Source organism: Protopterus annectens, chromosome 10.part0, assembly GCF_019279795.1.
Source record: "Protopterus annectens isolate FY-2018-M chromosome 10.part0, PAN1.0, whole genome shotgun sequence".
Lineage (NCBI taxonomy): Eukaryota > Metazoa > Chordata > Ceratodontiformes > Protopteridae > Protopterus > Protopterus annectens.
In genome coordinates this window covers 1,199,375,443-1,199,403,030 of record NC_056744.1, presented here as the reverse complement: position 1 = coordinate 1,199,403,030, position 27,588 = coordinate 1,199,375,443, and the positions used below count along the sequence as shown (strand labels likewise).

Here is a 27,588-nt window from a genome sequence, read left to right as displayed (position 1 = left end):
GGCCAGTAAAACACTGTACTTTTTAAGAAGAAAATGGAGGAGTGACAGAAGGTGAAAGTAACAATCATCGTTTCAGTGAGAGGATTCTGCAGTATGACTAGGGACTGTTGGATGTATTACTGGACTGTTCAGAAGAAGAACGTGTTTCTTTGTTTTACTTTGGTGAAAATCTGATACTTAAATGCAGATAATTTTGACTTAATTGATGAGATATCCTTTTTTTATTTGTATTTATTTATTTTTTTCTTCTTAAGGAGAAGATAGCTATTTGCTAGTGATATATACTGGACTTAGTTATTTACAAGACTAAAAGCATGGGGGGGGGGGGTTAAGGAAGGGGACTACCCTTCTGGTTATGACATTCATTATCATCAGTGGATAACTTCTAAAATGAAAGATCAAGCTTATTGAAGAACAGTTATACTTTTGATATATTTGTGATATGGCAGGAATTTTGAGTTGTCATGCACAAGATAATTTGCTGTATTGTTCTATTGTATTTCATTAAAATACATGTCATAGAACAGATGGGCAGGGTCATTATGTGGAGGGAGGAGTGGTTACTGCAGAGCCTAATGGCAGTAAGAAGATGGGAGGGAATTGGCCTAAGGGATGTTTTTGAGTATAGTGAAATTGCAAGCTGTAATTGTCAAAAGAAATGATGGCACTGAGGGTCACAGAATAGGTAGGGAATAATCACTCCTGCCCTCACAAAGTAATTTAATGGAATTTAATTTTTCCTATTTCATTAAATGAAAGAAGGCATTTTTTGAAATATATGCAGTTTGATCAAAATTAACTAAAAGTAAAGGGAGGTATGTATTGTCCTACAATTGAACAGGGAATGAGGGCACAAAATGGAGTTGAATGGATCATGGTATAGGAAAGTGCCGTTATAGAGTGTTAGCATGACAGTTTATTTTGTGGAAATTGTGTTTCTTGTGTAAAGCTAGGTATTGGTTATTAGATGTCTGTGTTCATAGTCTGTTTTTGTGCAGATATGTTTTAAAACCTTTTGTAGGATTATGTTCCATTATAGCCTGTTAAATTATTCCATATTGTAGTACAAGAAGGTGCTCATCGCCAGGTTTGAAAAATGTAACAAAGGAGATTTGAAATGGATATTAAGGGGAGGTAGATGGCTCTGACCATTATGACTTGGAATGTAACTCTGAGAGGAAAATAAAAATATTAAATTATAGAAGTCAGAAATCGGAATGGTGCAAGTATTAACTTGCACTACACTCATTTATATAATCAGGAACACAAGGAGATATTGAGAAAAAAGTTTCCATAGGATCATAGGAAGTTACTAGGCTATTGGCCCTGAGGCCCTTATAAGCCTAGCCAAGAGTTTAGCCCATGTGTATACAAATCAGCACCTGATGCCCCTGTCCAGCAGGGACACAGGTGGAATCTCAGGGATGTATTTTCTATTTCCCATTCAGCTATCCAGGTTGTGCTTAAAAAAGGGTAAAGAGGTACTCTGCTTGACGTGGAGAGGGAGTCTATTCCACAGATGGGGGAGCCTCTGGGACACAAATCTCTCCCGCCAGCAAGTCCTATTGATGTCACATGCCTTGTGTGCAGGTTACTCGAGTGGAGCTTGACTTGCGAATATGCAGCAGTCTCATCAAGGCAGGGTCCGAGATTACCTTGTATGCCAGACAGAGGTCACCTCTGAGGAGTCTGTATGAAACAGAGTAGGGGGATAGGGCTTTTAGCCTATCTGTGTATGGAAGATTTTTGAGGCCCTGGATTCTCCTAGTGAGGAACTTCTGTGGTCTCTCCAGCTGCTGCATGTGCTTTGCGAGGTACATGTCGACTGGGGCATTGTACTCACTAACGGGCCTTATAAGGGAAGAATACAGGGATCTTATGACCTCCTGGATGAGATACCCTTACTTATGAGGTGAGCCATGTAGAAAGCTTTCCATACAATGGAAGCAACATGGTGGTCAAAAGTCAGGTTGCTATCAATCTGGGTGCCCAAATCCCTCACGACTGACTGCATGCTTAGGACATTGATGTCCCCACAAATTATCACATTAATAACACTTTCCCCAAAGGGGGATAATGATGCATTTTTTTGTATTCAGCTTGAGGCCATGTTTCTGGCACCAGTCATTTGTTTGGATGAGACCATCTTGGAGGATGTCCACGTCACTAGGGGGATTGATGACAGCATCCAGCTTGCAGTCATCTATAGACTTCGTCAGCCATAGCCCAATGGTTTTGGCCTGCACCTCAGAAAAGTACATCACAAATAAGGCAGACATCAATTTTTGCCAATGCTATACAGGCTAGGAAGAAAGCAGTTTTAACTTTGGTATAGAGAATGTTTCCAAGAACCTGAAGATGAAAAAATATATCAAGAAAGTAAATATTGTATGTTAAAGAGGTCATTGGCATGGAATCAGCAATATTCAAGAATTTTTATTTCTCCTCCAAGATTACTAGTATATAGATCTGTTGACTGTTGACAGAAGCTATGGATATATATGGATTTATACAGAGAATAGAAACTCTGGGAGAGACTGGAATATGATGACATCTAAAGAAGGTGTAACTTGGGACCCTAGATATAGGACGTTTTTGCAAGAGGGACAAATTCTAAGGGATACAATGATGTTATTTGGTCTACTGGATGTAGGAGACAGATGGGTAGGAAATAAACAATGTTTGGAACACTGTCACCCAGTAACAAAATTTATATAAGTAAAGAGCATGAATATCTGTTAACAAAAATGGATATGCATTCCCGTTTGCCACCTGATGGTGCAGCTATAGAAAGAAGTAGGAATGTTGTTACCCAAGCTAGGTTTGTGTTTACAGTACTAGCAATTTAGATAACGTTGGTTGGATAATGTAAGTAGAGCAAAGGTACGGTAGACAAATGTACAGAGATGATACAAATAATGATAAGGAAGGTGGTAGCAATGTAGACTGGTGGAATGAAACGAAAAAAGACTTGGGCACAGTGCAATGGAGTTAGAGAAATTGGATCTGAGTAAAAGAAGAAGATGGAAAAGGATTGATGGACAAAATTAAAGAATTATATATCTTGTTATGTTGCCTTTAAGTGGTGCATGTGCATGCCATTGTAGATACAGGGTTAAAATAGGTGATGTGAAGTTGTTCTGTCTCGCCCTCCATTCTTACAGATGGGTTCGGAGCAGATCTTCGGCTCCAAGTCGGCCTACTACAAAGCTCGAGGTCTTCAGACCGCTCGAGACCAAGTCCCTATCCCATGATGCACCTAGAGTTACCCCAGATCTAGTTTGCCGCTGCAATAGATCGGAGGTTCCTCGCATAGCTTGGATTAGTACAAAACGTTTTTCTACAAATTTATATAGATATTTTGATATTTCTTGATTTTAGACTTAGTCTAGCTCTTAATAGCTTTTTGTGTGGTTTCCCTTTCCTTGGTGTGTATGCATGTAGTTGCGCTTTAAATTATTCAAAACTGTTTCAAAGTTTTGGCGCCAAAGACATTATTTAAATACTTTGTAGCAGCTGTTTAAACGTTGTGATGAAGCTCACTTTTAAGCGAGTGAAAGTGCTTAACGTTTTGTGTTATATTAAACGAATTTCCACTGTTACCACGGATTGTGGTGGCTGTTTTTGAGTTGTATTTTTACCCAATTTTGAGCGGAGGCAGTTATCGGAGTGTTGCTGTGTTGGGGGAGAGCGGAATACTGACGTTCTTTTACCGCTGCTATATTTAGATATATAGTGCTTAGATAAGTAGTTATAGTGGTTTACCTTTGAAACGCAACTTGTCGAAAGACAGTTGTGTGGAAGTACGTTTTCAAGTATATAGGTAGCTGAAAAAAAATACATCGAATGTGCAATGAGCGAATGCACATTGACATTCGCTCATTGCAGATTCGACATTGTGGGTGCGGAGTGCACTGTAGTGGGATCGGGAAATGGATCCCTTCCCCACTGTAGTGTGACCTCAGAGTTAGAATATTAAAGTAGGAGGTGTGTGTGTGTGTGTGTGTGTGTGTGTGTGTGTGTGTGTGTGTGTGTGTGTGTGTGTGTGTGTGTGTGTGTGTCTATAGTACCCTCTCTTGAGACTGTGTGTTCCAGTATGGCTGACCCAGGATAAGGATAAACACCCTAAATCAGGGTTTAAGAAATGTCCAAAATGTGGACAGAAAATGTCTGTCACTGACAGCCATGTAAATTGTGTATACTGTTTGGGAGCATTGCACCTTCAGGGAAAGCTGCTCCATTTGTCAGTCCTTCTCTACTGGGATTTTCAGGAGAGAAAAAGAAAGTTAATTGACAGAGGATTAGTCGAACCATCTTTTCAAGAAACTTTGAGCGACCAGGGCAGGTTTAGCAAATCCTCAAAGTCTTATAAGGCTTCTTCTTATTCTGAAGTAAAAAAAACTGTCGACGTCGGCTCCACAGCCATCTCAGCCGACCATATTGTCCTTTCAGAGCCGGTCCCCGGTCCTGGAACCAATATCCGAAGTGCCTAAATCTCCACTTCTGCAATCTGTACCTTCTCCTATCCACTCATCTCGGTCTTTGATAAGCCTTTCCGATTTGGATGTGGATAGTGTGATGCAGAAGCTTTTACAGGCACTAGTTTTTGCTAATTTTTATTGGCTTCGATCCAAATGGCTTCGGAACTGAAGACCCTTTTACCATCTACTACTTTTCCTCCTCCGAGCCATACCGGTCGTTCGGAGCCAACAGAGTCGGACTTGATGATCGTTGAGCCTTCGGAGCCAATGCCTGCTCCATTGTCCTCGGCTTAGTTTACTCTGATGTCCTCAGTGCCAATCAAGGAATTTAGGAGCTGACACACTCTGGTCGGGTCTGGGGAGGATAGTCGGACCGACTTGGTTCCAACTCTGCCTCTTGGGGCTTCGGCTCGGATGAGCTTGGCTCCTACCTCTGGCTCGGATCTCACTGTTCTAGTGCCGGGGGTATCGACTGTTTCCTCAAATCCGTTGGTCTCTTCTCATTGGAGCAGAGGTGCCTTCGATGCCATGAGGAGAGTTATGTCTCCTAAGACATCTTCGACTTCAGGTCCCAGCTACCTCCTCCCCAAAAGCACCTGCATCTGCTTCTCCTTCACAGATCCTTGCTAAGCGTAGAGACCCGGAGCCTCAGGAAGCCCCATAGGGTGGTCCCTGCTCTTCTGAGATCTCACCAGACATTCCCAATGATGAGGTTCCCAGGAAGAGAATCTGTAAGAGGAAACATTTAGACTCCCCACTGGAGTCTCTCACATTTGATACTGACTTGGATGAATCAGAAGGGTCCCCACAGTCCCTCTCATAGGATATCTCATTTGCTGAGATATTAGAAATCCTTAGGCAGAGGGGTGACTGGCATTCCACCAACCCTACTGAAGACGAGTCGGTTCTCCTGAAGGCTTTCGGGTCTCAGCCCTCCACCTCTTGGGTGTCTCCGCCCTTCGATGAGCTCGTAGAGCTGGTCTCACAAAGGGCGTGGGAGTCTCCGGACACCATGGAGCCTGTCCCCAGGAGGCCTAATAAATTTGTTTCTGCCCCCCTGGAAAAATCTTTTCTTACCAAGGGAGTGCCAGTTGATGCCATGGTGGTGGCAGCTACCAAAAAGGAAATTTCGGAAACTTCTTCATCCATCCTCCTAACAGAGATTTTAGGATCATGGATAAATACAGGAAGCGCACGTACAGTTCAGCGACTTTTGCACGGCGTTCGCTCAACTATCTCACCCATTTTACTAGACTGCAAAGAGATTTCCTAAAAGAGATCGGAGATGCTCTTCAGGGTACAGTAACTGCAGGAGCTTCAGATAAAGTTCACTCCCAGCTTGCTACCCTCAATTCCATAGTATACTCATCCATGCGCCTCATTTCATATGCAGTTGATAGTGCGAGCAGAGCAGCAGGTACAGGAATTGCTCTTAGGAGACACTCCTGGATGCGCTTGTGTTCCTTCACAAAACCCTTTAAATCATCCTTTGTCAGCACCCCTTTTGATGGCTCGTTCCTTTTCGGGCCCAAAGTTGAGTAAACTTTGACCAGGTGTGAATAGGAAGGAAAGCTGCCATTTTCCACCCCTACCAGACCCTACCCCAAAGGTCAAAGGGGAGGAAAGATGTGGTTCTGTAAAGTCCAAGGAGCCTTTTAGGACACACATGATGAACCCCCCTCCAGGGGCAGAGGAGAGGGCAATAATGGAAGATGTTGCCCTCGCGGCAGAAGGGGGTCCGCAAAACCAGGGTGACAAAGATCAGTTCTTTGGGAAGCCCTACCAACGTTCCTGAAAGGAGGCCCGACTGTCTACTCTGGAGGCAGTCAGGGGGGGTCGCTTATTTTTGTATCCAGACACCTGGCTCAAAATAACAAATGATAACTGGGTACAAAATATCATTTCCAGAGGATATTTCATTCCTTTTGCCACACCCCCTCCACTGACCAGAAAAATCCCGGACGTTCCACCCAGTTATAGGGAACAGGCAACAATACAGGTCCAAACGTTGCTAAAAAAAAGAATCATCCAACCAGTCCCAGCAGACTGGATAGGATCCGGAACTTACTCGAGATTCTTTTTAGTTCCAAACAAAAAAGACAGGGGCCTGGAGACCTATTTTGGACCTTAGCAGACTAAACAGATCTGTCAAGAAAGAGAAGTTCTGGATGGTCACACTTTAGTCAATACTTCCCTTTTTAGGGAAAGACAATTGGTTGTGCTCGATAGATCTTCAGGATGCGTACTACCACATAAAAATGGCCAGACCATCCAGGGATCATCCGCACTTCTGGCTGGGAGCCAATCATTACCAGTTTTGAGCCCTGCTTTTTGATCTCACTACAGCCCCAAAGTGTTCATCAAATGTATGGCAGTGGTCACGGCTCACCTGAGACTTTTAGGATTCCAGGTGTTTTTGTACCTAGACAATTGGCTCCTCATCACCACCATCAGACATCAGCTCATACAGTCAGGGACACCACTCTCTCACTCTGCAGTCATCTGGGCATTACAGTAAACTCAGAAAAATCTGCCTTGTTGCCATCGCAACATACCGTTTTTATCAGAGCAGAATTGGACCCCACCACCACCATTTTGAGACTTCCAGCAGAAAGAGTCTTAATACTCCGGCAGCAGGTCCACAATATTATATCCAAAAACAAGGCTACAGCATCAGAAGTACTAAAATTGTTAGGCATGATGGCAACCGCAATACATACCATTGGGTCGCATGCACATGCAGATTCTGCAATGGCTGTTGTTCACTCAGTGGTCTTACCAAGAGCTCCCAATGTCTCATCGTATAATGATCACAAACACATGCAAAAAGTATCTTTAGTGGTGGTTGACCTCTTTTCATGTTATGATAGTTTGTCCTTTTTTTCTACCCCCACCAGCGGCACAGTGACCATGGATGCTTCCCTGATAGGTTGAGGGGGGGGGGGCATTTTCAGGGAAGAACAGCCCAAGGCACATGGACCGATCAGGAGACACATCTGCATATAAATGTCCTGGAGATGAGAGCAGTACTTCCAGGACTCTCTTCCTCTGGGAACAATTGCGATTCAGAGCGACAACATGTTAGTGGTCTGATACTTGAACAAAAAGGAGGAACCAGGTCCTACCCCCTTTGTTGCAAGGCCCTAAGAGTATGGCAATGGGCTACATCCACCCAGTGCTTTCTGTTAGCAAAGCACATCCCAAGGAAATACAACGTGATGGCAGACAAGCTGAGCAGAGCAATTTTGTTGCCGCATGAGTGGTCCCTCAAGAAAGAAATAGTGGACAGGATATTCTGCAGGTGGGGCCAGCCTTGCTGTGACCTTTTCACCAACCACATGAACACCAAATGCAGAAGATACTTTGCCCTGATTTCCCCCTCCAGGAGAAGCCCCAAGGAATGCACTTGTACACGATTGGCCTCCGGGTCTCCTCTATGCATTTCCACCAATTCCCTTGATACCCAAAGTATGATAGAAAGCAAAAGCCCTGGGAAGGACCATCATTCTAATAGCCCCTCATTGGCCTCGTCAGATTTGGTTCCCCTTCTTTCGACTTCATCAGTTGGAGGACCATTGGATTCTGGTCCCAGTTCCAGATAGTCTGACAACTCGTCAGGGGAACTTCATCCCTCTCTTCAGTCCCTGAAGTTGACACCTTGGCTGCTCCAATTCGCAACATAGCCAGGTTCCATAACCTTTCAAATGAAACACAGCAGATTCTAATATCCTCTCATAAATCCTCTACGAGGAAACTATACCTTACCAAATGGAAAAGATTTTCTATATGAGCCTCTCAAAATAACATTGATCCCTACCATGCCCCTATGGCCTCCATATTCGAATTCTTGACCATGATTTTCAACAAAGGAGCTGCAGCAGCAGCAGTTCGGGTTCAGCTTGCTGCTATCTCTGATTTTCACCTTGGATATGAAGGATTGAACATAATGTTACACAAACTATCCATACCCTTTCTTAAAGGGGCTTTTCATCTCAGACCACCTGTGAAATCCCCTTATACCCCATGGAATCTAAATGTCCTTTTGAACCAGCTTCCTCATGTGATTTGAAATATTTGTCATGGAAGACTATCTTTTTAGTAGCTCTCACTTCTGCCCACAGTGTGTCAGAGCTTCAAGCCTTGTCCATAAACCCTCATTTGATTTTCCGTGCTGACAAGAGTCTCACTACGAACGAATCCCTCTTTTTTGCCTAAAGTTTGTACTGAAACTAACCTTAACCAAATTATTGATTTGCCAGTATTCTTCCCCAAACACTCCAACAACTTAGAGTACATGCTGCACAAGCTTGATTTTCATAGACAGCTCAGATTTTACTTGGATAGGACAAAAGAGTTTAGGAAATCAGAACAGCTTTTTGTTTCCTTTTCAGATTCCAAAAAAGGTATGCCAGTGTAGTTATCCAATTGTATCACATTTGTTTATTCAGCTGCTAATATGCCCTTACACCACAAAATTAAGGCTCATTCCACCAGAGCAGCGTGTACATCCTCTGCCTTTTCTGCTAGACTTTCTGTGGATGACATTTGTGCAGCAGCCACCTGGTCAAGACCTCATACCTTTATCACTCATTACAAATTTGACATGGCCTCCTTTGGGTCTACTGTCCTGAAAAACATACTCCCATGAACCACCCGAGAGAGATGGTACTTAGGACACTACCCATCTGTAAGAATGAATGGTGAGATAGAACAACTTCACATAAAGAAGTTATGTACTTACCATAATGTTCCATGCGAGTTGTTCATCTCGCCTTCATTCTTACTTCCCACCCCCCCTACCCCCTCCAGGGTTTTTTCAAGGACCGAGATACTAGATTTTTCCTGGTTGCTCAACCCTTCTATGCCTTTCTCTTATAGAGTGGCAGAATGACACATGGTATTATTATATACAGCAAACAAGATCTGAGGTAACTCTAGGAGCATCATGGGATAGGGACTTGGCCTTGAGCTGTCTGAAGACCTCAAGCTTTGTAGTAGGCCGACTCGGAGCTGAGGATTGGCTCCAAACCCATCTGTAAGAATGAAGGCGAGATGAACAACTCACATGAAACGTTATGGTAAGTACATAACTTCTTATCAAGCATGAGGGAGGCTACTGATTATTAGAAATTCAGGCCAGATGATGACTAATTTAAGTAGAAATTTATTTTTCTTACATATCATGTGCATTGGTATCGTTTATGGAAGAATGTTTTTAATGATTATCTGCTTTTGATATTCCAGATGTCAAAAATGTCTTACTTTGAAATAAAATTACAGTAATAAAGAAAGGTAATGCCTGTGAGCTTGCTAAATGTCTTACTTTCCTGCCTGCAAGGACCCATGTTATCGGGGGGGGGGGACCCAAAAATACATCTTTTGTTCCAGTTTACAAAATTCATGTACTGTTAACAGGGGTAGTAGGCAGGTTGACGTGAAAATCTCAGTAACATAAAAAGGTTTGCCTTTATAACGTCGAATCACATTTGTGCGAGTATTCATATATTCGCATCGAAAAAATGAAACTGAAAACAGCGACTGTTGTTCGAAAAGCAGCAAATCGAACAGCCGATTCGCTGATTTTCGAACATAAATGTCGACAAAAAAATAAGATAAAGTGTAATGCAGGGAGGCAAGCACCCCCCACACCCCCCTACTTTATTATTCTAACTCCGAGATCGCACTACAGCGAGGAAAGCAACCATTTCCAACTCCCCACTATAGTGCAATCTGCCCCAGAATGTCGAATGTGCAATGAGCGAATCTCACTGTGCATTCACTCATTGCACATTCAAATCTTTTTCCGTTCGATGTTTGCAAACCTTGCAAACTGTCTTTCGATTAATTGTCGGTCGCCCATGTGCAATACGCAAATGTAAAGGTAAACCACATAAAAATACTATTTTAATTCATGTTTTAACAGCTGGAAGCCGAGACAGGAAAGCTTCCACCACCAAGTGCTTGTCACAAGGGAATGCCCATCTTAGCCACATATCTGAAAAGGGTGTCATTGTCTGCTGTGACAGTATTGTTTATTTATTTTTTGTAGTCCTAATTTCACATTTAAATTGTTATATGTGAAAATAGTCACAGTTCACGTCTCAAAATGGTGAAAACTAAACGCAGATGCTGCTTTCAGTTTCGTCAATATGTATTTGATTTTTAAGAATGCAAGAGTGTTCCCTTTGAAGGGTGTGTACATTTATTTGAATCTACCTTTAGTGATGGACGAATTAAATGAATGTGGGCTGCTTCCTATGAGGTTGTATTAACTGAAAAGATGTAACCGGTAAGGAAATGGAACTTACATGGACGATAGTAGTGTGCTCGTCTCCCTCTTCATCCAGTGCTGTTGCAACTTTAAGTTATTTACTGTCTAGTGTTGACATAAGTTCATCACTGAACATGGACCTGAGCTTGAATAAATGTACCATAATCCCCTTTGATGATTACTGTTTCAGCGAGAAACTTACAAGTGTTTTTTTCTTCACTTTCAGACTGGGGCTGTTTTATTTTTGGTGATTACTGTTATTGTGAACATCAAACTGATATTGGATACTAGACGTGTTATGAATGAAGAAGATTCGACTCAAGACTATGGTAAATGCAGCTTATTTATGCTACATTCTTTGTTTTTTACTTTGCTTGTAGCTTACATTTCTTCTGCTGATTTTCAAGTTTTCCCTTAGCACGTCTAGATTTTAACTGATTGTGCATTAGTAGTTGACCTAATTTGATGTTATATAAAATATTACTACACTAAATTCAAAGCAGCTGTGCTATTACTGTGATGTCTTTATTAATTTATTGCACTTTACTGACTGGGTTAACTTCTGCTGGATAAAGTCCATTTACTTAGGGGACCACTGCAGGAACGGACCTCTTAAGTTCTTAATGCAAGAAATCTGGACAAAGCCTAAATAATGGGGGGAAAAGGTCCAAAAGTAGGAACAGATTGTAAATATTGCTCTTACAAACTTAGAAAGTTGCTAGAATAACAGGTTTTGTGTTAGCATGCATTTACTGAAGACTCTGAAGTCTGTAACTCAGATGTCTCTCATTAAGTGACTTCAATTTTCAATTAGTTTCCAGAAAACTACAGGTTTTATGAAGAACAGCCCAAATATTTAAGGCAAAAGTTTAGATACTCTGCAAATTTTGGGACAGTTGAGACATATGGGTAGGTATGTACCACTACTGCATGTTCAGCATACAACACCAGTACTAATATCTCATTTTGCGTATTTTACAGTGAACTTATTATTTTTAAAAAAGGAAGTTTGTCTTACAGAAGGTATATGGGGTAACAGTCTTTTAATGTTTAACCTATATATTAATGTCCACTATGATGATACAGATTTTTGTGATTTTGCATTTTCTATATATAGCAGGTGCAGTCTTCCTTTACATGGACTATACATATTTTTAAGACTGCATATGTTTAGTCAGTGTAAGAAAAAGTTCTTAACATCATTTGCAAGCACAGTATTAAACAAGTCAGTAATGAGTGCAGTTTTTGGGTTGTGGTTTTGGAAGGACAATTTTTATAAAAATCTGTATAGTCTTTCCAATGGATAACAAAATATCACTTTGATCTGCTTAAAGTTGCGATAATATTAGTAAGCTTGACAGATTTATTTCTGTCATCTAAGCCTAATTGTGGGGTAAGTGCCACCAGACAAAAAGTGTGCCATCTCTTGTCTCTTGCAGGAACACCAGTCATTTCAAGATAAAAATATTTTATTGATTTTTAAAGCAAGTGCAAGCAAAGGAGCAGCAAAATTCCATCAGTTACTGTAATAGTTAATAATAGAGCATTTGACCCAAAAATAGCTAGTCATGTTTTGATTTTTAATAAATACTTTTAAGAAACATTGTGAAGAAAAATGCTAAGCTGAGAAAATTGTGTAGTCCGCTTGCAATTACTAAAACTAAACTTTTTATACCATACGGATGGTTACTGGCTGCTTGCATGATTTTAGTCAGCTGTTACATTTATTCATTTATGCTTGAATTTTTCCTTCATCTGTTTTTGGTTCCCAGAACCATTCCCTGCTGATATACCCCATGCCCCAATTAGCCCTTCACACATCCCCTTGTACTCCCTAATCGCTGTTCATTGGGGATAGTGGATACCAGAATCTTGATGTGTCCCCCAGGCGTGGGAAAATGATCTTATGCTGTAAAGTTTCTAATTCTTGCTGTTTTCCCCTCAAGAGATGAGATAGAGGAGCTGTGGGCACCATATATCTTGCTAGGGTCAGAGATTTCGGATATGGACAAGTGAAATTCTTGCTGGTGGGACAAGCATGACTATGCAGACATCACCGCTCATGCAGTCCCCTCACTCATGTCCCCCTGCTTCCTTAGTATCCTGTTTGCAACCAGGGAGAGACACCCCGATCATCATTGAGAATTGTCCTGATTACATGCATATTCCTATGTCCCTCCCGCTGTGATAAGTATGGCCACACATTCCCATTCACTCCTGCCTGGCTCCTTCAGTGCCAGAACCGCTAATTGAACTCTGGTCTTCTAGGTTGCAGTCAGACCTTTGTCCCGCTATGCTTTGGATCCAGGGTGAAGCACTGAATTTTAATTGTCTAGCAGGTTGTACCTGTGTTATTGTGGCCAGAAATTTGAATATGGCAGTCATCGCCTGTACATCACTGTCTCTCTCTAGGATGTGTGCTTTTATATTGGTGTCTGTCATACTAGCTTGAGTGTCCATTGCAATGCTTACTCACTACAGAGTCTTTATACTTTTGTAATGCATAGAGTGCTGAGATTATGCTCTGATATTAAGGGGAAAGATGATAAACATGTTAATTGCTTCCCAGGTACGAAACCCAATTGTAACAGCTCTTAGAAATGCTTAATAAAAGTTTAAGTACCTCTAAGCACTGTTAGCAAGCAGATCTTGCATTAGGGACATTGCTGTCCAGCAAAGAACATTGGCAGAAGGTGAGATGGCTTTTAGAAGCTGTTAGAACTTCAATTTGCCATCACATTTTTGTTTATAATAGCTTTTCAAACACTTCTTTTTTCAGAGGGGCACTTACTTTCTACCTGCTGTCTGTCACTGCTCCTGCACATTTTTTCTGTAAATGGTAGTACATGGAGCAGTTTAAGTTGCACGCACTACAATGTATAATGATCATGTCCCCAATCGTAGTTGTGTTCTCAACATGAATGTTAAGATTTGCCTCTCAAACTTTGCTTTAATGGTGAGTTTCTTGGCGTCCATGTTTCGAAAACAGTCCCTTGTCAGATTTAGTGGTGATAACAGGAGTTGTCTAGAGGAAAAATATTGCATCTAAACAAAGGAACGGACTCAGTCTTAAAGAGAGTTAAGATCAGAGACCTGATAGTAATTTTCTGTATTGTTAAAATTGATGTTTTTGTTATGTGCTTGGTGTCTTTAAACCTGGGAATTACAATAAAGTTTTTGGGGCTTTTGGATTTTGGGCACTTTCAGAAGAAAATATCAAAAATGCAGAAGAACAGCAGATCTCTTTTGCCGGGGGGGGGGGGGGACCTCCTGCACCCTCCACACTTGCATATAGTAACTTAGACTGCCATAACTCTGAGAAAAGGAAATCTTGTACATGTTAACTCTTTTTTTTTTTTTTTTTTTGGCCATTCAGTCCATGTTTCGTGACTCGCTCTGGCAGGTCCCGACATTTCAACATAAATGGTCAAAACATTTTCCTGTTTTTAAATGTCTTGTCAGCTTTTAAATGTACATGTGAATAAGTTGGGCCAAGTAGTGGTTTACATGATTGATAAGTACTACAGCATCAAGAATTTTTGTAGTATTTTTTTTTTATTATTAAACTTGTTATAAATCGGGATACAGTTGTACATATAGTAAAGGTATAGAAATGTAGTCATTTCTGTATTTTGATTTGAAAGCTGATTTTTCATATTCTTACATTTTTTAAAACAGTCAAAGCATAGCAAGCATGCTTATAAGTTGTGTGGTGCATTAAAGTCTCTTACAATGTAATATCTCTTCCCCATTTTCATATTTTTTAATATACTGGTAAGTGTTTGGCAAAGGTAACCATGCCAAATGTAGTATAATTTATGAGAACTATTGGCTGTCTAAATGTTAGTGATTGCACATATGTTATTGAACTAAGTATGTCATTTGTGGTTAATATGACGTGTTCTTTTCTGTGTGTGTGTGCACGTGCATGCTATCTGCTTAGATCTCAAGTTTTATTATACGTTTGTTGAGAAAGAAATATATTGTCAAACCTAAAAAAAAGTGTCTTGCCTTCATAGGGCACGAATTATGTTGTTTGCTAATCTACCCACTTTCTTTGATAGCACACAGTAAATGTATTTGCATTTGAGAATCTTGGAATAAGATTTTTGTACTAAATGAGTTAATGTAAATACTTAAGTGTTTATGGCTTTTTATAGTCTTACTCTTATTTGGCCTGTACCTCAGGTTTCGCTGCTTTTAATTTTTATACAGCCACTGAAATCACGGAACATTTTACAAATTAAAGATTCCAATATTTTTCTGCATTTTAGCACTTGGCACTCACGATTCAAAGGCCGAACTTGAAATACTGAATAATTGGTACTGCATTTAGTGTGTTTTGCAGTGTCTTTGGCTGTTGGTGATGCATCTACCGCATATCACAAATCTCTGTCAGCATTGTCAGATTTAAAAATTAATCGGAAATCCAGTAGACAAAACTGTCATTTGTCACAAATTACTTTTAAATGATACTCTCCTTAATTATGTTTAGAGGATAGTTTCTTATCGTGCATGCCATAACGCAATATTTCTTGTAGTACTTAAGCACCTTGACTACCAAATGCTGTATAGGCTTGATGAAACAGAGTAGAGTAGGACACATATAGCCAGTATAATAGCTTTTTTTTTTTTTTTTTTTGCTGAGGTGAGATATATCACATTAATGTGTTCATTTAGCATTACATTTTATTTAGTGGATGAGGGTTGAGTTGTGGCTACATTGCTAAGATGCACACAATGTTGCAATACGTTTATTCATTTTTTTCTGTTGGTGATGAGTTCTTTTGTATCTTCTGTCAAGTTATTTTATAGCATGAAGATAATTTTCATAGTATTTCTTGCCACAGAAGTGTGACTACAAACCCTACTCACCCTTATACCTCTCAACTTTCCAGATTTTTGAAGAATGCCCATATTTTTGCCTTATATTTTTTGGTATGTTCCACAGGAAGTTTGTGGTTTTCTGACATATGACTGAGGATTGAAGTTACTAAATAATAACAGACACTGGAGTTTCAGACTTTGTATTCTTCAAACTATGCATTATAAAGCAAATGTTGTTATTCTAGCAATTCCTAAGTTTATAAGAGCTGTGACAATGTGAGGTATTGCCAGCTATGCCAGGATAAGTAGGGCAGTGGATGTGTAACATATGCTAGTACAGCTAGCTAGAATTTTATAAGAATTGTATGTCATTTGTATATCAGACTGATTTGTACAGATGTTTGTGTTGAAAAATGTATTTGTAAAGCTGCTTGTGTTAAAAATGTACCACAGTGGGTCCTGATTGCATTGTAATTGATGAAATGTATATGTTTTAACAGAGGGTACTGGAAGAGAAGAGGTTACTCTCAGTCTGGCTAACTTTGAAAAATAGTAAGACATTTAATTACTTACTTTAGGCCATAAAGATTGTATCTTACAGTTCTGATTGTAGCCAGAGAGAAAATGTCTGAGAAAACAATGACTATGAATCCAGCTGTATTGTCTCTAGCAGGGAACCAATTGCTACTCTGGAAGGTTGAAATTGTTTTATGACTTCCAGAAGCTACAACAGATCTTAGCAAAGCTGTGTGTGTGTGTGTGTATTGTTGACACGTGCGTGTATTGTTGACATGTGCTAAATCCTGGCAGCTTCTAGCCAGAGGGGTTGTATGGGAACCAGAAGTCATCTGACCAGATGTGTGTGATGTCATTCTGTAAGCCAGCTCTGTATGATATTTTAATACTAGATGAGACAGTCTGTTTCCTGGATCCTGATAAAGAAGGAAGACCACTCACCTACTTCATCTTGTCTTGCTCTAGTAAGTGAACCAGGGAATAGTAATTCTTTAGATATAGTGAATTTAGTTAAATACTATTTTTCGGTGTCTGTGTGAATCTGTTCCTCTGTGTTATTTTAATATTTCCCGTGAATGAAACTCTGTTTATTGTAAATAGATATTCCATGTTTTCATGTTTTATTATTAAACATATTTAAACTTTTCATTGTGGCTGTTCCTTTAGAGAATATTTTAACATTTGAGTGTACTTATATCTATTTGGTGACTCCGTGGCCACTCTTGAAAGCTTTACTGCATTGGTCAACGCAGTATAGTTTGTATTAATATTAATTTCACTTAGTATAATTGGGTACCCTTGTAAGAGCCGTAGAGTAGCTGTCTTTGGAGTGTCTCTTTTGGCAGTAACTACCTTATAGTCGAGGCAGAAGGGGGCATAGCTAGTAAATCTGTACTAGCCTGTCCCAGGTAGGTGTGTGTGTCTGTGTGTGTCTGTGTGTGTCTGTGTGTGTCTGTGTGTGTCTGTGTGTGTGTGTGTGTGTGTGTGTGTGTGTGTGTGTGTGTGTGTGTGTGTGTGTGTGTGAAATTCAAATCTCAAAGTTTGTGTGTCAGCTGCTTGGCGCAGGAACACTAAGCACTGATTTCAGAGAGAGGGTCCTTGAGGACTTTGCTTGGACACTTGGCTGAAGACTCAACTCTATAGTTGTGCCAGTGGGGGGAGTCTTATTGGGGATCTGGAGAGAGAGAGGGAATCCCAGACCCCGGAGTGTGTGTATGTTCCTTGTTTGCTCTTAAGGGAAATTGTGCTTGATGCAGAGAAATGTATCCATTTTTGTTCCAAGTGAAAGTTCCTGTCGAGTGTCAGTGGTGAGGATTCAGGCTCCTTGATTATTGGCCCAGAGAGGGGACATCACAAGAGCAATAATTAAAATCTGGCTCAGATTTAGGGCCTTTTTCCACCATTACTTCTGGCTTTGTCTACATTTCATGCACTAAAAGGTTGAGAGCTATGCCTACCACTGAAAGGAAGGCAGACAGCTTATTACTTTTTTTTTTGATTAAATGGTGTTACCTAAAATTAACCCAGGTGTAGAAGACTATCTCTTATACTGTTGTGATATTCAGAAAATGTTTCTTTATGGCAGGGTTTAACAGTACCAGAGACTTCACAGTTTCCTATTTTCTGTTTTGTACCTGCTGTTTTCTAAATGGCTGTTGCCTGCCCATTTTGCCCCCTTGTCAGATTTGGTGCTGATAAAAGGAAATGTCTTTGGGAAATAATACATCTAAATAAAGGAACTGACTGACAGTCTTAAAGATCTCTGAGAACACAAATATATGAAAAGTCAGATTTCAGCCAGGTGTTTGATTTCAGTGATTTTTAAGCTGTGATCTGCCCACATTAGTTTTCTTTTGAGTAATTTTTATATTTTCAACAGGCAGTATCTAACAAAGGGCACCTGACATTTTAAACAGTATTGCATGGCTACAGAGTATAGGACCATGAGCATTTCAGAACAATCATTATAACATCTGTTAACTGTAGCAAGCCATTCGGAGTGTGCCTGCAAATTTCTGAGACGATTTGCTAACAAAATAAGCCTGTCTTGATTTCATGCTATAGTTTGAAAACAGTTGAAGTAATGTTTGTTGCTACTTTTCTGTCCGTAAAGGGTGAGAGGTAACTTTTCCCTTAAGTTCTGTCACAGGATATTCTAGTTTGACAAACCCAACCAACAGTGCAGAAATCCTCACCTCAGAATGTTGTTGCTCAGGGCAGGTGCAAAGCATTCAGTGCATAATACTGACTAAGTGGTATTGAGAGTTACTTTCCTATGGACTTTTACTCCTCCATCAGTGTTCATTTAATAGCCATTTCAGAATGAATGCCCATGGAGCTTCCCCTTTTAATGTTTTTGAAAGGGCTTTGCATATCAGCCCTCAAAGAAAAATGGTGACCTCTCCTTGGGATCTTAGTTTTGTGTTAGAGAAACACTAGCTCCATTTGAACCACGTAATCTGGCTGACATGAGGTTCTTAACATGGAAAAGTGTTTACTGCTTGCTCTGACCTCTGCAAGAAGGGTATCTTGAGTTGCAAGCTCTTATGGTTAGTCCACCCCATCTCATTTTCCACCGAGACTATTTCTTTGTAAACTAATCCATCTTTTATGCCTAAAAGGGTATCTGAGTTTACTTTAAGCCAAACCATTCATCTCTCCATTTTCTTTCCTGAACCTAAATATAAAGAGAAGATGCTCCGTACCTTGGCTGTTCACAGACAACTCTGTTACTATCTCAATAGAACTAAATCTTTCATATCTTCAGATCAGTTGTTCATTTCTTATGAAGGTAAGAAGAAGGGACAACGTGTATCAAAACAGACTATTTCCAAATGGTTGTCTCAGACTATTACCTTTTAGTTATTCTCCCCACTACAAAACTATTCCAGGCTGGGTTAAGGCCTACTCTTCCAGGACCTTGGCTTCATCTGTAACTTTTTTGGGAAGGTTTGGATTCTAGAAGTATTCTTTAAGCAGCAGTGTGGTCCTCTGTGTACACTTTTACAAAGCAGTATAATCTAGTTTCTTTCTCCAAGTCTATGATAGACTTAGCTAAGACCATACTTCAGTGGCACCTCTTTTTATCAGTCTAATCTATAGTAGTTTATTCATATAGTTAAAGCTACTGCGGTAATGATCCATATGATGAGCATAGTTCAGTTGTGTATGCACATTTAACATAAAATAGCTATTTTGAAAGATCACTGCTGCAGTAGCTGCTCCCTCACTTCATCAATTTTATTGTTTTTATTTCCGGGGGAGGGCCTTTATTTTTGTTTTCCTGGCATTGTTCTTGTCAGGGCTTTGGGTTCCTTTTTTGCTGGCATGAAAACACTGAACTGTTTGGCACACTGTCTTTTTAGTCAGCTCGGCTTGAGCTGACTAATAGTTTAGTCACGTGGAAGGTGCCCTGAAGCTTTGGAAGCTGGCTGGTAGTTTATTTTCCCTAGAAGGATATAACCACATATTCCTAAGACATCCTCAGCAGTGCTCATACAGACATCTGTTGTTATGGTAAGTTTGCTTACAGTAAAATTTACATTTTTTGATGATCTAGAAAAATACATCAGGATGTTAAAAAGCAATGGTTTTAATGTTCTTCATCTCACATTGCTGCAGTCCTAACACTTGGGGTAGTCCGCTGTCCCAGTCGGCCCGAATACCAAAGTATAAGGCTGACGTCGGTCAAGGCGCATTTGTCTGACATCAGGACGTCAGGGTACAAATGCGCATGACCGACGTCATATCCTTAGTCTTTTTTGCCGCATGGTCCGATGCAGAAGCAGTATTGCGAGTGCAGGTTGGCGTTCTGAAATTTTCTAAAGTCGGAGTTTCAGACCGAATCAAAGTTGGCTAAGTACCCCGTTGGGGAATATTTTGGTTTTTTCTTGCCTCAGTATTTAACCGGATGTCAGAAAAAGTGAATAACTGTATTTCTTGTGGGAAACAGATACCTCATAGAGATTACCATACATTGTGTATACCTTGCTTAGGGCCTGAGCACGACGTTGTTGGCTGTCGCTCTTGTGCTAGATTTAACAAACGCACTATTAAGAGAAGATTAGATTGTGCCAGGTTAGTTTTGGGAAGCGTTGTAATTACAACATGCCGCCGGATGCTCCGCGCCGCCTAAAAAGCGCAAGGACAAAGCAGTGAAGCCTAGGGTGGAAGAACCGTCTGTCCCGGACGGCGGTTCTTTAGAGGGCTCGGTGGAGCCGGTGGTTCTACCAGAAGTTCCTTTGGATTCTCAGGGAGAGACTTTACTGTTACAAGATGTGTCCTCTCAGGAGGTAGGCCAGGCTGAAGGGGCTTCTCAGGTAGCTGTTCTCCCCCCCCCTTCCTAAGGTGGTTAGGCCCTCCCCTTCTGTTTCCAAGGCTCCTTCTAGGGGCAGGCCAGTGTTAACCTCAGTGGGGTCTCCCTAGTTCTTCAGGGTCTCTGCCTAAGAAACATATGCTTAAAATGGCAGAAGATTTGATTACTATGATTAGAGGTTCTATACCCCTGATAAGAGGCCTAGGGTGGAACCTGAGCTTGAGAGTTTTGAGCAGTGTTCGGAGGCTTCTGAGTCTTCGGCTGAAGACTTGCAGGAGTATCCTCCTTATTCTGATTCTGATGTAGATGACTCTACACCTTCGCTTCTCCTCCTGAGGATTTTTCTTTTCAGAGACCCTTCATTCCATGAGGGAGCATTTTAAATGGGAAGGTCCAGATTTCTCTGATTCTAGGAAAAGGCTTAGGGAATTTTGTTTCTACCCCAGCATAGGCCTTTAGCTATACCTCCTGTTCTGGACGTGGTAGAGGATGTTTTGCAGAGGCTTCCTGAACCCTGATTCTTTGCCTCCTGCCCCAGTTAAACCGGACAGGTATTATAGGGTGCCTGAAGCTCATAAGTATCTTTTAAGAGCCCTAGGGCAGACCCAGAAACTGTTTCTCAGGGCCCTAAAGGTGTTAAGGCTTCTGTTGTTAAAAATCCTGTTCCTTCTGATAAAGAGGCAAGGGCTTTGGATAGATGGGGGAAAAAGGTGTATACTTCTTCCACTTTAGCCATGAGGGCTTTGAATTGCCAGTTTCACATGTTGAAATACCAAAATTATCTCCTTTCACAATTGAAGTCTAAGGTAGATGCTCTGGCGGAAGGTATTGAGTGTAAAGAGTTGCAGGATTTAGTTCATGTTTCGAACAGGTGGGTAAGCATTCCTTGCAATGTGGCTTTGATGCTGTACAGGCCTCTTCGAGGGTAGCAGCCACTGGTTCTGTTCTTCGCAGGCACGCCTGGCTCAGGGATCAGAATTTAGCTGAACATGTAAAGACAAGGATTTTAGATGCTCCTTTACAATCTGATGTGTTATTTGGTGCGCCTGTGGACGCAGTTTTAAAGAAAATGGAGGACAAGGCTAAGTCTATGCAGACTGTTAAAGATTTTTTGCAGGTTCAGCCTCCAAAGTTTAGTAGAAATTGGCCTACTAAGGGTGGACTTATCCTTCTTATGATTCTCAGTCTAGGGGTAGATCTAGACGTGGTAGGGGCAGAGCTCAAGGTTCTTTTAGGCCTAGAACAGGCAGTTCGCCTGCCCAGTCTTCTGGTGAGGGCAGGGGTCAGTCCTTTCGTAAGCAGACCCAATGACTTGCCTTTTCAGCTGCCAGAGCCTTCTCGCCTCGCAGCACCTTTGGGAGGAAGGCTGGCACTTTTCAAAGAAAACTGGAGTGTTATTACCCAAGACAGATGGGTATTGGATATCATTCACCACGGTTACAGGTTTTATTTCCATACCTTGCCTCCTTTAAAAGGCATGCCAGACATTCCTCCTATACAAAGAAAAGAGGCTCACAAGCAAATTTCTCTGTTGCTCCAGATAGGGGCCATTCAGCCGGTTCCTGTGCCAGAAAGGGGCCTAGGATTTTATTCTCGCCTGTTCCTAGTACCAAAAAAGGGGAACACGTGGAGACCAATTTTGGATTTGTCAACCCTCAACACTTATTTGGACATTCCCAAGTTCAAGATGTTGACGTTACAACAGCTTTTACCTCTGCTGGGCAAAGATCACTGGATGGTAACTTTAGATCTCAAGGAGGCTTACCTTCATGTGCCTATCAGACTCAGTTGCAGGAAGTATCTGCGTTTCCGAGCTGGAAATTCCCATTATCAGTTCTCTGCATTGCCCTTTGGCTTATCTACTGCGCCCAGAGTATTCACAAAAGTTCTGGCTCCAGTTGTAGCTTTTTTCAGGCTAAAAGGAATACAAATCTATCCTTACTTGGACGACTGTCTGATTCTGGCTCAAGAAAAGGACGAGCTTCTTCAGCATCTGGAATATGTGATAGCAGTGCTAAGATGCCTGGGGTATTCTGTGAACGAAATAAAGTCCAGTCTAGTACCCTCTCAAGACATGTGCTTTCTGGGTGTGAGACTGAATACAGCAGCCCAGATGGCCTTTTTAACCCCGGACAAACAAAAGAGTCTATCCCTTTACTTCCATCAACTATCTCATCAGTCCGTGCTGACTGCAAGGACAGTCCTTCAAGCATTAGGGTTCATGGCATCTTGTATTCTGGTGCTTCCCAATGCCAAACTGCATATGAGGAAGCTGCAATGGTATCTCAAAATGTATGGACACAGCACTGCCAGGATCTGGACACTGTCATTCAAATAATACCTTGCATTCAAAAGGAATTTTTGTGGTGGGCTCAGGAATGTCACCTAAACAAGGGACTCTCTGTGACCCGGCCAGAGGCGAGTCAGATTTTAACGTCAGATGCCTCAGACATAGCTTGGGAGCTCATCTGAATGGAAAGTGGATACAAGACAAGTGGCCTGCCAGACTACAGCATCTACATATCAACATGAAGGAGATGTTAGCAGTCCAGTTTGCATTGATGGCTTTCAAGGAGTTACTTCTTCCAGGGCAGGTGTTGATTCTAACAGACAACACAACTGTCATGTGGTATATCAACAAGCAAGGGGAACACATTCTTATCCTCTATGCAGGCAAGCAATGATTTTGTGGGAGACTGCGCTCAGCTTGCAGCTTACTCTTCAAGCAAGGTTTCTGCCAGGAGCACAGAACTCCTTAGCAGATGTGTTAAGCAGGCAAATCATGGATCCCCACGAGTGGAAACTGGATCTTCATGTATTTCAAAATTGACAGTGTCATGGGGAACTCCAGACATAGATCTGTTCGCTTCTCCACTAAACCACCAGCTGCCAAAGTTTTGCACGAAAGTTTTCATCACACAGCTTGGAAAGTGGATGCTCTTTCGTTCAGTTGGGAAAATCTTCATGTGTATGCCTTTCCACCTCTGCCTCTCCTCCCAAAGGTACTCCTAAAGGTCAGACAAGACAAGCCAAGGATGATTTTGATAGCTCCAGATTGGCCTCGTCAACACTGGTACCCATTACTGAGGAATCTGGTAAGAAAGCCTCCATGGCCTTTACCTTTAATTCCACACCTTTTATCTCAGAGGGACGGTCATCTACTCAATGTCAAGCTTCACTCTCTTCATCTAACAGCCTGGCATATTCTGTTTTGAACCACAGCAGGTCTCAACTTCCTCAACAAGTTTTGAATGTGATTATGGAAGCCAGAAGACCTAGTACACGTAAAGTGTATGCAGAAAAATGGAAGAGATTTTTATTTTGGAGTGCAGCAAAGGATTTGGATGTTTCTGAGCCTAATTTGAGTGTGGCTCTGCAATATCTTACTGAGCTATTGGACAAAGGTTTGTCTTTCTCTTCCATTAAGATTCATGCTGCAGCAATTTCAGCTCACTATGATTGTGACCCACCATTGTTTTCTCATCCTTTGTTCAAGCAATTTCTTAGAGGGGCAAAGAATATAAGACCCCCACGAAGAGCTCCTACTCCTGCTTGGGACCTCAATTTTGTGTTGGAGAAACTTACTCTACAACCTTTTGAGCCTCATGGCTACTGCTGAGTTGAAATACTTGTCATGGAAGACTGCTTTTTTGTTGGCCATTACTTCTGCAAGAAGGGTTTCTGAATTGCAGGCCCTTATGGCGGTGGAGCCTTTTTTGATTTTTCATAAGGATAGGGTATCATTACGCACTAATCCTTCATTTATGCCTAAGGTGGTTTCTAGTGTGGCTTTAAACCAAACTATTCATTTGCCTACCTTTTATGCAGATCCCCAAAATAGGGGAAAAGATTTTGCACACTTTAGATGTACACAGGCAGTTGCGTTATTATTTAAGCAGGACTAGGGATTTTAGGCAGTCTCAGCAGTTGTTTGTTTCTTTTGCTTTGAGTTCTCAGGGCAAGCTTGTGTCAAAACAAACTATATCTAAGTGGATTGGGTTTTGCATTGCATTCTGTTACTCCCATCATGGCAAGGAGATTCCAGCTGGGATTAGGCCTCATTCCACTAGGGCTACGGCCACTTCAACAGCATTTTTAAGGGGGGTGGCAACTAAGGATATTTTGGAGGCAGCTACTTGGAGTTCAGTGCATACTTTCTCCAAGCATTACCACCTTCCTCTCTATTCTAAGTCCAGGGCTGGTTTTGCCACTGCTGTGTTGCAGGGCATTTTGGCAGCTCCTGCTTCATTATAGTTTAGCCATCCTCCCTTACCTCTGCTTTGGGATTCTACCCAAGTGTTAGGACTGCAGCAATGTGAGATGAAGAACATAGTACAGTTTTGTACCTACCATAAATGTAGATGTTCGAAGATCCACATTGCTGCAGTCCAATTCCTCCCTCCTTCCCCTCTGTGTTTAGGGGTGGTTGTGTGGGTGAGGTTCTATTTTTTGTACATTTGTATATATTGTACATATTTTAGGCACAGGAGTGTTTTGGTGTTTTTTGGGTTTTGGCCTTATCTTTTTAGGGTCTTCTGACATCTGGGGCAAGAAAAGACTGAGGATATGACGTCGGTCATGCGCATTTGTACCCTGACGTCCTGATGTCAGACAAATGCGCCTTGACCGACGTCAGCCTTATACTTTGGTATTCGGGCCGACTGGGACAGCGGACTACCCCAAGTGTTAGGACTGCAGCAATGTGGATCTTCGAACATCTACATTTATGGTAGGTACAAAACTGTACTTTCCTGTGCAGGGCTTCATGCATCAACATTAATGTGCAGTTGTTTTGAGAGCAATTTTTTTTGAGCATGTTGGAAAAAGTTAGATGGTTCCAAGCTAATTTGTTTCTGTATTGGCTGTATAGATTTCAAGACTCTAGTTGTTACTTCAAATTTTTTTAGCATTATAAGGTTCTCTGTGGTGTATTCTTTTTGTTAGTGTATTTGCATGGTAGTTTCTTGTCTGAATGCTATGTTATTTAGTTACAAGATTGAGTGTGAAGGGCATTTTACAGTGGGAGAATATACATTTAATAGCACAGGAAGATGCTTAATAGATCAAAAGTTGCATACTATACAGCACTGTTGAAATGCTTATGGTCTTTTTCAGTTGTATTGCAGTTGCATTACATGATGCTGCCATTATATTAAATATAAAAGCATTAACTCGTTACGATACTTTAGTTACTCCTTTTGATCCCATAAATGATGGTAGTTAAGTGTATCCCAGTTCCTTTTAATTCCTCTCTGCATTTTAGGTGTCAAGAAAATAATCTATAGTCTCAGTTGCTGACTTGTTGTTAAGTCAAAAAAGCTTTTGTACAAAGTATAGAGTACTTCCAGAGAGTTGTAATGCAATATTGTCACCGTTTTTCAAAGTTTTAGCATACTGTGTCTTATTATGAGGAGGAGTGAGTTACATACTCTGAGATCAGAACTGTACATTAGCTTACGTAGGTCTGTCTACCCTTTTTTTTGGTTATTGTGTGGGTTGTCTGCACCTCAGTTCCTAAATGATATAATAATACAAAATGAAGAAGCCAGTTTTTCCTAGCTCTTTAAAAATGCTGCATTTTGTGAAGTTAAACAAAACACACATCTAGCCTGGACCTTTGCTGAAATCCTTTGGTAGAATTGCCTTTTGGGTCATCCTCGCTGTAGGTCCTTGTACGTTTCAGGCACTGAGTAAGCTAGAATATGTGTGTGTGCATAGCATATTAGATTTTGGAATGACCCCCCCCACACACACACACACACACACACACACACACACACACACACACACACACACACTACAGTAGGAGCATTATATCATCTCTTCCCTCACTTGCTTAAGATATTATTTCTGTTGTATCATGACTATAAGACCTCCTGTGAGTGACAGTCAGGTGTATAATTTTAAAACATTATCAGCTAGTGCAAGTTCCCGTTTATATGGAGTCAACATGACCCTAAGCAGAAGAGTTGGAGATTTTAGAAAGAGTTATGTGAGAAGACATAGGAGGGATGTCTTCAGATGAGCTTGCTTTAAATTAAATAATATGGTGAGCAGTTAACGTATGATTTTTTTATCACTAAGCTGTACATAACCTATACATCTAAGAGTCCTTGTTATCCCTTCTGAGCTGTGCTGCTGGCTACTGCTAGCCACTGTTTTTTGTCACAGATCATAACTGTAGAGGATCTGTCATTATATTGCCAGTACCTTAGTTAGCCAGAGACTGTATGATTCTGTTTAACAGTACTGTACTTGTGAGCTGCTTTTTTTTTTTTTCTGTTTTCCCGACTATTGATAGATGAAATACCACCAAATCTGGAAACCCCTCGACGACCATCCAATGGCAGAAAGGTGTTGGATATTGAAGTTTACTCCAGTCGATCTAAAGTGTATGTAGCTGTTGATGGCACAACTGTGAGTACATCTTTCTTATTACAATTTAGCATTATTTTTAAGTCAGATTGTAAAATACTGTGGACTTTTTCCTGTCTGTTTGGACTTGTTTTGGAGCTGCATTAAGAAATCTCTGCAAGTATTCATCATTAGGTCACCCTTGCAATACCATAAAGCTGTATGGCATGTATCTTGCCAAAGATATTTGATGTCAAGTCAGTATACTAAAGCTTTTGAGCACCCTTCTCACAAACTGCATATTAAGCATGAGTACATGCTGGTATAAATAGGATTTACAGGTGCCAAATTTCAGAACGTTCTTGTCACTGATGCTTTTAGTCATATGTCTTGTCTTGTCACTTGTCTTCAGTGCTGGCATTCTGCTTGCAAAATCTGTGACAGATAATTTTCCATTTGGAGATCTTTGTTACTTTTTTCTGTAAAAAGTGCATTTTAGTAGCATCTTATGCCTATCACAAAGGGGAGACTAATGTGTGTAGATAAAGGACTTCTACATTGCCACCGTTTTCTACTTTGGGGAAGTCACAATGTCTGGTCCTTTGAGATTTGTATGTATTTTACTCCCAAAACAGCTTGTAGTAGTCGTAGTAGCATGAAACTATTTCCTGAGGCCACATTTAAAGTTATTGGCTTCAGTGTCCATGGCTGCCAATTCCTCCAATATCCACCTTCAATCAAAAAACAAGAGGAAAAAGTTTCAAGTGAGGTTATTGAAGAGATGCAGATGTCAGTCTCTTTTCAGCAGATTGGGACAGCAGTTC

At 41.0% G+C, this 27,588-nt stretch overlaps 1 protein-coding gene across 7 annotated transcripts in view; it reads left to right on the top strand.

Annotated features, from left to right (window-relative positions):
• Window positions 1-27,588, top strand: part of POMGNT1 (protein O-linked mannose N-acetylglucosaminyltransferase 1 (beta 1,2-)) — a 1,898,302-nt gene that overhangs the window by 90,152 nt on the left and 1,780,562 nt on the right. For all 7 annotated transcript variants that reach the window (XM_044085953.1, XM_044085951.1, XM_044085948.1 and 4 more), the window contains 2 exons: window positions 10,979-11,081; window positions 26,712-26,827. In XM_044085953.1, coding sequence (XP_043941888.1) covers window positions 10,979-11,081; window positions 26,712-26,827 — 219 coding nt within the window. The remainder of the gene's footprint in view (window positions 1-10,978; window positions 11,082-26,711; window positions 26,828-27,588) is intronic.